The 9,909-nt window shown below is 43.5% G+C and overlaps 1 protein-coding gene across 1 annotated transcript; it reads left to right on the top strand.

Annotated features, from left to right (window-relative positions):
- The first annotated feature begins 432 nt into the window (after positions 1-432).
- On the top strand, positions 433-6,584 carry dusp5 (dual specificity phosphatase 5). The gene is made up of 4 exons (XM_024143710.2): positions 433-910; positions 1,890-2,053; positions 3,184-3,403; positions 5,716-6,584. The coding sequence occupies exons 1-4, from the start codon at positions 547-549 to the stop codon at positions 6,168-6,170; spliced, it is 1,203 nt and encodes a 400-aa protein (XP_023999478.1). The 5' UTR covers positions 433-546; the 3' UTR covers positions 6,171-6,584.
- Positions 6,585-9,909: the final 3,325 nt, after the last annotated feature.

Raw genomic sequence — 9,909 nt, 5'->3', positions numbered from 1 at the left:
GGTGGTGAGGTCAGGTGTATAGAAATCGAATCTAAATTGTATTTCTGTTGTATAGAGTCAATAGTCTCTATTGGGGCAGGGGGCATTTCAGATATTGTTAGTTCACGATAACACGGATAATATTCTAATGTCTACTCAGATATGAGAGGCGTTCATAGTATTTCGTTGAAGAATGCTGTTGTTGTGGTTCCTAGAATGGCCAGTATAAACATGAGAGCGAAAGGTTTGAATAGCCATGGGTAATAGTTAACTCAAACTGAGAGCATAAATTCACTTCACCCCAGACAGAGCGGGGTTAGAACGGTTAGAACGTAGTCAACACTCCGGCGTGGGCAGGCTCTCTTTTGATCATACTTGTCGGTGTCCATATATGGTTCGTGATGTCACGAGCCGGAGGTTCCGTCGATATAAAACCGATCCGACGGTATCCCCTTGGAGGAAATCTAAGCAACTACCAGTTTCACTAGGGCGCGTTCAGTTTACTCGTCTCTGGCGGCCCGTAAACAGTAATTGCTTATAAAATAATTCACACCGTTAGAGGCAAACATGAAAGTCTCAAGCATAGATTGCCGTCGTCTTAAAAAGATTATCAGGAAGGAATGTGGAACCTCTCTCATTGTGGATTGTCGACCTTATTTTTCGTTCTCGAACTCTAATATCAAAGGCTCTGTCAATGCCAACCTGAACTCGGTTGTTGTCCGGAGATCCAGAGGAGGGCCGGTACCTCTTCAGTTTGTGATCCCGGATGAGAAAGCCCTGTTACGCCTGCGAGAGGGGAGCATATCAGCAGTGGTGGTTCTTGATGACCGAGCTTCTCACTGGCAGAAACTGAAAAAGGACAGTATCGCACAGATAGTGATTAATACGCTCAATAATCTGGCGAGTGGGACAAACATCTGTTTCCTAAAAGGTGAGAATTGTTACAAAATTCTGAAATCATTGGACTATAAAACTCTAAATCCATTATAAGTTTGTCTGGGTAACTTTTTCACTAAGTGTCCAGGGCTAATTCACTGTCGGAAGCCACTTGAACACAATGTTTATTATAACCGATTGGCTTCGCTAATAAATTATGCTATTATAAAAACTATATTTTGGAGATAATAACATGAAATGGTTGACATTCAARATGCCTTATAYCATCCTCCCTTTTTGTTTAGAAAACTATGTGTGTGACCCATATCCCCATATCTTCAAATCAACACATTTTTTAAAAGGCCTTAGTATAGTTTTCCATGGACTGACCTATGACGCAAAGTCATTGTTTTATTTGACCGTGTTGTAGCAACCCTCCCATTTGAACATTARACTTCTCAGCTCGAGCTCTGGTGAGATAAATGTAACGTGTGCGCCAAAGTAGTCCAGATGAGTCAGTGCGCGAAAGGCTTGTGAGAACTCGAGAACGTCATGACTGGTTGTTCTGAGAATGTTCTATGTGTGAAGGTTCACAAGGAAAGCATACATTTTCTATAATTCGTTTCGAACATTTATACCTCTTCCTTTCGACTATGTGTCAGAACCATTCATTTAAAGTCTGTCAGATTGTACTCATAGACCTAAATTGATTATTTTAATTGAAACGCAGATTAATTACTATGTTAGAATAAGGTTATATGACGTTATAATCCATTATAAGCACATCGTTTTCACGGCCTGGTATGAGACCTAAATCTAGTTGGCAAATGCTGACATTCATGACGCACAAATAACCATTTTATCATTTTTTATAATATTTTATTTTACCTTTATTTAACTAGGCAAGTCAGACAAAGCTGTCTTGGGTGTATAATTTCTTTAAAAATTTCCCCTGGTGGAATACATTCAATTGTAGGCTATTGAATTTCATAAAAATATTAAATGTATTTTGTATTGTTCTGTGTATTTACCAGGGGGGTTTGAGAACTTCCATGGCCAGTACCCTGAACTTTGCACTGAGGTCGTGAAGSCCGTCGGCGTCGARCAGAACAACGGAACCGAAACCGGGAAATGCAGGCCGYGTATCGCCCTATGCTGTGAGAAACTGGGCTCCAACCTCAAACCAGATTACGATCAGGTATGGAAACGAAAACAACTTCCTTTTTTAGCCTGCTGCCTATTCTTTCAGGGTTAGGTGGCTAGCCACTTCCCCTAGGTTGGGCTGGGGTTTAGGGTTGAGGCTGTGGCTGCAGGGTTTTTGACTGAGTGGAATATCCCTGTTAGATAAGAATGACTGTTCTGTACTCGGTTTAGTCATACTGTCTTCTTGGCAATTCAAAATAGATTTATATAGCTGAATGTACTGTATGTTCAGAGATATTTGTGGACTTGATAGAGCACATTTAGTTTCATTCAAGGAAAGACATWAAAAAAACAAAAAGCCTACTCATAGGATTATAAAAGGCACATATTGTCTAGCTGATCTTAAATGTACAGCTGTACATTCATAATGATATATTTTGTCTATGGAGTCAGATATGTTACTGACCATTCTCACAACAGTGGCCACCACCATTCAACATTCTCTCTGTCACACGCTTGATATTAGCTTTGACCTTCACTGCATCCCAGTCATCAAGAGAAGATGGCCACTAGTCAGAGACCCCCAGCTGACATCAGAAGTCCTTTTATAACCTTTTCATCCCTGACCTTTTCCCTACCTCTTACACCATCACGATAGGCTAACACAATCTGTTTACAGTACAGAAAATGTACTATTGCGTCTTGCACCGTACATGCCTCTCAGTATTTCCATTGATATATGTACTAAAGGTGTAGGATCTTAATTTGATCACTCTGTTGCAGAATAACTTTGTAGTGTATTTGAGGTTTTAAAAAGGTTTCTGAAGTTTGTAATTTCCACTTTGAAATTTCAAACTTGATTTTCCCTTATGAGAAATATATCAACCCCTACAAAAAAGTCAATTTATAATAATCCACATTTCCTGTTGCTGCAGGATTATTTTCCTGCTGTAGAAAACTGGCTCAAATTAAGATCCTACATCTGTATTTGWTCTCTACCCCCTCCCCTKCCCATTYTTGTGTCTTTAGGGAAACCCTGTGTTTCATGTACTGTATCTCTGCCACACTCTGTCTCTACCGCTCACGGATTTAATATCACTTTGTTGTGTCTCCCCTCTATCTTGGCTCACACACTGTGGTTCTTATGTCTAATAWCTCCCCCCTTTATCTACCCTCTCTCTTCAGGGCAAGCCGGTGGAGATCCTTCCTTTCCTGTACCTGGGCAGTGCCTACCATGCCTCCAGGCAGGACTATCTGAGTGACCTTGGAGTCACAGCCCTGCTGAACGTCTCCAGGAGGGACACCAGGCCCTCCAAGGGCCACTACGACTACAAGTGGATCCCGGTGGAGGACAACGTCACAGCAGATATCAGCTCACATTTCCAAGAGGCCTTCCAGTTCATTGGTGCAATTGGGTGAGTGTCGTGGTCTGGACATTTTGTTCTCTCTTTTTTTCCTGCTCTCTTCTCCTTTTTTTCAGATTTCTTCTCTGCTCTTTTCTTTTTTCTTCTTCTCTCATGGAAAAGATAGGATTCCAAGTCCATTAACAAAGGGGATGGGCAACTCAATTAAAATAGTTAATGGCTTCACTCCCCCCCCACTGCCAATCTAAAAGGAGGACAGGCAACAACCTCTCACTAATCTGTTAGCCTCATCTGCCTTCTCTCTCTCTCTTTCTCTCTCTCTCTCTCGAAAACCAGATTGGCTTCATTCAGAGAACAGCTTCTGTGCTCCCTCTCCTCACTCCCTCCCTCCACCTCTCTCTCATCCTCCCCCATTTTAAGTTTAAAAAGAGATTCTCTGCAATGCCGTCATGCCTCCCGGCTCACAGTAATCTCGGCTAGTGGCTTATTGCGGGTTATTACCGGGTGTGGTCAGTCACTCAGTCAGTTTGTCAGTGTGACAAAGTTGTTAGCTAGTCTACTTACTAATGGTGGGTGGACGGTTTTGAAGGAGAGAGACTGTGTTCACAGACACAAAGGTACACAAAGGTTGTTTATTATTGTTTATCTGGGTCATATTCATTAGGGCAAACCGTAGCGAAATGTTTCGCAACAGAAAATGAAAACATTAAAGCATTTATTGGTCAACTTCAGGTAGTCACGCCCTCCCTGTTTCAGTCGTTTTTTTCTGTTTGGTACCAAAGTAACTCAACTATGGTGCATGTGTTCAGAGACAGAGCCTTGAGGGAACAGAGAGTGAATGTGTGATAGAAAGAGGCTTGAAGTGTTGGATAATAGCGCTCACAAAGATGTTGAGCGCCTGCACTTCATTTATAAATGTAGTATCCAGGCACAGCCGAGGACAAGCTGAATCTCATTCTCACCCACCATGGAGGCCTCACCTGACCTGTATCAATGGTGGAGCTGTTGCTGTTGCTGTTCTTTGTTTTAAGCCCCCACATTTAAGCACCTTTGCCTAAAGCCTGTAAGCATTACGTAAGACAAAGAGGTGTCCTTCTCGCCCAGGGCTGAATCTTAACAGAGGAGTCTCCTTGAAAAAACATTATCTCAATTAAATAAAATCCAACTGGATTTATCACATGCGCCAAATACGATTGGTGTCTATACTGTACGGTGAAATGCTTGCTTTCGAACCTTTCCCAACGACGCAGAGTTTGAAAAATAATTACACAAAATTAAATAGTAACTAACACAAGAGAATACAAATAAAATACACAAGAATGGAGCTATATACAGGGAGTGTTCAGATATTCACTCATTGCATCCAAATCTAAAACAATAGGCTTGTTTCTCTTTATGAAGAAGACACATCCCAATTCCCCTAACCTCTGGATGAATTCAATGTGGTGGAGGTAGAATATTCTTCTGTCAACCAACCATTTAGCTGGAAATAGAGGAAAAAACAGCAGTCAAAAACATCTTTAGGCACCTTCCCTAAATAGTGCACTACATTTAACCAGAGCCATATGGGTTCCAGTCAAAAGTAGTGCAATATGTAGGGAATAGGGTACCATTAGCCAGAGGATGGGTCATTAAAACACCCACAGGCTCTCTAGCTGCCTCTCAGAAAGCCTCCCAGCACTCCAGATGGGAGCAGCTTAATGATTCATTCATTTGGTTTTCACAGGATCGGAGCTGTCAGAAACTATCGCTGGCTGTTCCCRCCTGTGGCTCATACATGTGTGTGTGACACAGATAGAGATAATCTAGGTTTGTGTGTGTGTCAGATAGTGTGGAGGAAGTGCATGTAATACTGAAGTAGAATAAGTTCCCTCTCCCAGCCGTGGTGAACTTAGTATAGTACTGCTCAGCTCCCCCACAGGCACGTAGGAGAGAGAGACATGGTCTCGTGTGCAGCTGTGCAGGGTGAGTCAGTCAGCCCTGCCGCAGTGTGTGTTTCTAATGGGAGAGTGGTGACTGAGTGGCAGCAGGGCTCTTATAGGTTCTGTGTGGGCGAGAAGAGAGGAAGAGCGAAGGGGTGGGGAGGCAGGTGATGATTAGACACTGAAGAACGGGATTCAATCTCTGCGTTCACAAACTAAAATAGCTCTGACAGCACTCGTTTCCTGTGAGAATTTAGCCAGAGTGGTTCTATTCTAGGATGCAGTTATCCTATTCAATTCTTCTATATTTGAGTTACACAGTGTAAGTGGCTACGTGGCCATACTCCATTTCTGACCAAATGTAACAATGTATTATAGCTTATGTTTATCATGTCATTAACGTAAATGTTACCGTTTTGTCTCCTCTCCAGATGGTGTGAAGCAGACAGGGGGTAGAGTCTTGGTGCACTGTGAGGCCGGCATCTCCCGCTCCCCGACCATCTGTCTGGCCTATATCATGAGTACCAAGCGGCTACAGCTCGAAGAGGCCTTTGACATCATCAAACAGCGCCGCTCCCTCATCTCGCCCAACTTCAGCTTCATGGGCCAGCTGCTGCAGTTCGAGTCTGAGGTCCTGTCTTCGACACCTATTACCGTGGCAACGACCCCCGAAACCGCCACCGAACCCGCCACGCCCTGTTGCATCGGTAAAGAGACGGTCTCCTTCTTTGGGAGTTCGAAAGAGTACACATTCAACAACAATAACTTTGACTTTGAACCTTCCACAGTTTTCGCCCCCCTCCCTACCTCCTTCCTCACCCCCATGCCTCTTCAGACTCCTCCACTCCGCCATTTTAAATTGAGCCCTATAACTGCACTGCCTTAAGATGTTACTGTTTAGTAGGTCTCAGATTACTTGAAAAATAACAATAACAAAAWACAAATAAAATGCTCTATTTGTCTGGTGCTGGCWCAAGCCAGTAATGAAGTGGAACGGCTGGCTATACAGAAACAAAGACTGAGAGAAGATATTGCGTTGATCGTCTATATGGGATTTTTCATTCAAGTTGGGAAAAGTCCCTGAAATTCAGACTACAGTCTTTGTTTGAACTTTGAACTGCAGCGTGAAACCACAAAGACTACTGCAATACATGCCTTAGGTTGATAATGTGATTTGCCTATTCACATGCCGCATCGAGGCATTTTAACCTAATTTATTTGATACATCTTGTCCGTCTGATTGTCTGTGTTTTTTCTAAATACAAATGTGGATGCCAATAAATGTTTCCACCAGAAAGTACCTTTGTGTTCATGTTTCTCTTTCTCAAATATGACCTTATAATAATAAAATTGTGATATATATATATAGGCCCTATAAAGCCATGTTATATATACGTATATAGACAGGGAACATTGGAGGAGGCTGGTGAGAGGAGTTATAGAAGGACAGGCTCATTGTAAAGGATATGGAACCAGGTTTGACACCGTTCCATTAATTCCATTCCAGCCATTACAATGAGCCTGTCAAATCAAATCAACGTTATTTGTCACGTGCGCCGAATACAACAGGCGGATACAATGCATAGTCCGGGTAGCCATTTGATTAGCTGTTCAGGAGTCTTATGGCTTGGGGGTAAAGCTGTTGAGAAGCCTTTGGTCCTAGACTTGGTGCTCGGATACCGTTTGCCATGCGGTAGCAGAAGAGAATTTTTAGGGCCTTCCTCTGACACCGCCTGGTATGGAGGTCCTGGATGGCAAGCAACTTAGCCCAGTAATGTACTGGCCGTACGCACTACCCTCTGTAGTACCAGGCGGTCGGGAGGCTGGGCAGTTGCCGTACCAGGCAGTGATGCAACCAGTCAGGATGCTCTCGATGTTGCAGCTGTAGAACTTTTTGAGGATCTGAGGAAACCATGCCAATCTTTGTCGTTTCCTGAGAGGAATAGGCTTTGTCGTGCCCTCTTCACAACTGTCCTGGTGTGTTTGGACAATTCTAGTTGTGGTGATGTGGACACCAAGGAATTTGAAGCTCTCAACCTGCTCCACTACAGCCTCGTTGATGAGAATAGGGGCATGCTCGTCCTCCTTTTCCCGTAGTCCACAATCATCTCCTTTGATTACGTTGAGGGATAGGTTGTTATTCTAGCACACCGGCCAGTTCTCTGACCTCCTCCCTATAGGCTGTCTCGTTATTGTCAGTGATCAGGCCTACCACTGTTGGTTGTCTGCAAACGTAATGATGGTGTTGGAGTTGGGCCTGGCCATGCAGTCGTGGGTGAACAGGGAGTACAGGAGGGGACTGAGCACGCACCCCTGAGGGGCTCCATGTGTTGAGGATCAGCGTGGGCAGATGTGTTGTTACCTTCCCTTACCACTGGGTGCGGCCTGTCAGGAAGTCCAGGATCCAGTTGCAGAGGGAGGTGTTAGTCCTCCCACCAGCCTCCACAGGGCAACATGTGCTACTACTTACAACTATTAAGCCTTTCTTTGTCCCGGGTGGGACATATAGGCCACAACAATCTTCTGCCACCAGAATCTGTCTTTGGCCACAGCAACATGCACAAGACAACATACAACATCAATATTGCCAATCAATAAACCGTCCCTAGGAGGGGTGCGTCACTTGAGTGGGTTGAGTCACTGACGTGATCTTCCTGTCAGTGACTCAACCCACTCAAGTGACGCAAGACACGTAGTGTCTCATGCGCACTCGTGATCAACCCACTCAAGTGACGCACCCCTATACTCGCCTCGTCTCAGGATGGTAAGTTGGTGGTTGAAGATATCCTCTAGTGTGTGGTGGCTGTGCTTTGGCCAAAGTGGGTGGGGTTATATATCCTGCCTGTTTGGCCCCGTCCGGGAGGTATCGTCGACGGGGCCACAGTGTCTCCCGACCCCTCCTGTCTCAGCCTCCAGTATTTATGCTGCAGTAGTTTATATGTGTCGGAGGGCTAGGTCAGTCTGTTATATCTGGAGTATTTCTCCTGTCTTATCCAGTCCTGTGTGAATTTAAGTATGCTCTCTCTAATTCTCTCTCTCTTTCTTTCTTTCTCTCACTTGGAGGACCTGAGCCTAGGGACCATGCCTCAGGAACTACTGCATGATGACTCCTTGCTGTCCCCAGTCCCCTGGCCCAGCTTCTGCTCCAGTTTCAACTGTTCTGCCTCAGCTATGGAACCCTGACCTGTTCACCGGACGTGCTACCTGTCCCAAGCCTGCTGTTTTCAACTCTCTAAGGAGACAGCAGGAGCGGTAGAGATAGTCTGAATGATTGGCTATGAAAAGCCAACTGACATTTTACTCCTGAGGTGCTGACCCGTTGCACCCTCGACACCACTGTGATTATGATTATTTGACGCTGCTGGTCATCTATGAACATTTGAACTTGGCCATGTTCTGTTATAATCTCCACCCAGCACAGCCAGAAGAGGACTGGCCACCCCCCATAGCCTGGTTCCTCTCTAGGTTTCTTCCTAGGTTTTGGCCTTTCTAGGGAGTTTTTCCTAGCCACCGTGCTTCACTACCTGCATTGCTTGCTGTTTGGTGTTTTAGGCTGGGTTTACATCAGCTGATGTAAGATAAAAATTTGATTGATTGATCACAATCATTATTTGAACCGTATTTCAAACACAATAACCAAGTAATCAGTGGAAGGTGTGGGAGGAGTTATAGGAGCACAGGCTCATTTTAAAGACTGGAATGGAATAAATGGAATCAAACATATTTGATACCATTCCTTTGATTCCATTCCAGCCATTAATAAAATGAGCCCATCCTCCTATACCTCCTCCTACCAGCCTCTTCTGACACATATGCATAATTAGGATAATGGATACATAACCATACAGGGTAGGGCTAGGCCAAGAGATTAACATTAGGCAACAGTGACACCTGCAGCGAACTAAAAACAGAGGATCCAAACTAGAACACTCCACTGGCCACTGACTTTGAAATGCATGCATGGACACTCCCACAAATGTAGTCTATGATTACTACATTGTAGCAATTTTGAGTTTATTAATGATACAGAAAGAAGCATTGTTGACCATGCATGCTTAGACTTGCCTAGTTAAATTAAGGTAAAAAAAAAAATATTACATAAAAAAAAAATATATACTCTGAGTTGGAAATCATAGAACATCATTCAGTGTCACATTTAGGAAACGATTATAAGAATGGGTGGCCTGTTTCTTCTCTCTCGTGTTTAAATATCCTCCCTCAGTCCTTCGTTAGGCGAAAAAAAATACAGTTTTTCAAAATACAGTATTTCAGTTTTAAATACTGTACCAAAATATACTTTCTCAGTCAGCTCTTTGGCGCCCAACAATCGCACGCATGAGGACCTACCAAGTACAAATAATGGGGATGTGATAAAACAGAATACTAATAATAAATATGTTGTATGTACTTGATTGAATCAAGTTCACATTTATACATATCCTTTGTAGATCGATATTTTAACGGGTAAACTAGTAACATTTTATATTTCGATTGTATCTAATATTCATTCATCTAAATATCTATGCTCCCCCTCTTTTCTCATTATTGACTGTTCCATTTCATCCCGCTCGTGACGCCATTTTCCTTGTTGTTTCTCTTTCGCCAGGATATTTCAACAAACTTGG

This window comes from Salvelinus sp. IW2-2015, unplaced genomic scaffold, assembly GCF_002910315.2.
Source record: "Salvelinus sp. IW2-2015 unplaced genomic scaffold, ASM291031v2 Un_scaffold4308, whole genome shotgun sequence".
NCBI lineage: Eukaryota > Metazoa > Chordata > Actinopteri > Salmoniformes > Salmonidae > Salvelinus > Salvelinus sp. IW2-2015.
Note: the sequence above shows the minus strand (reverse complement) of the source record. Positions and strands in the feature narration are given on the sequence as shown.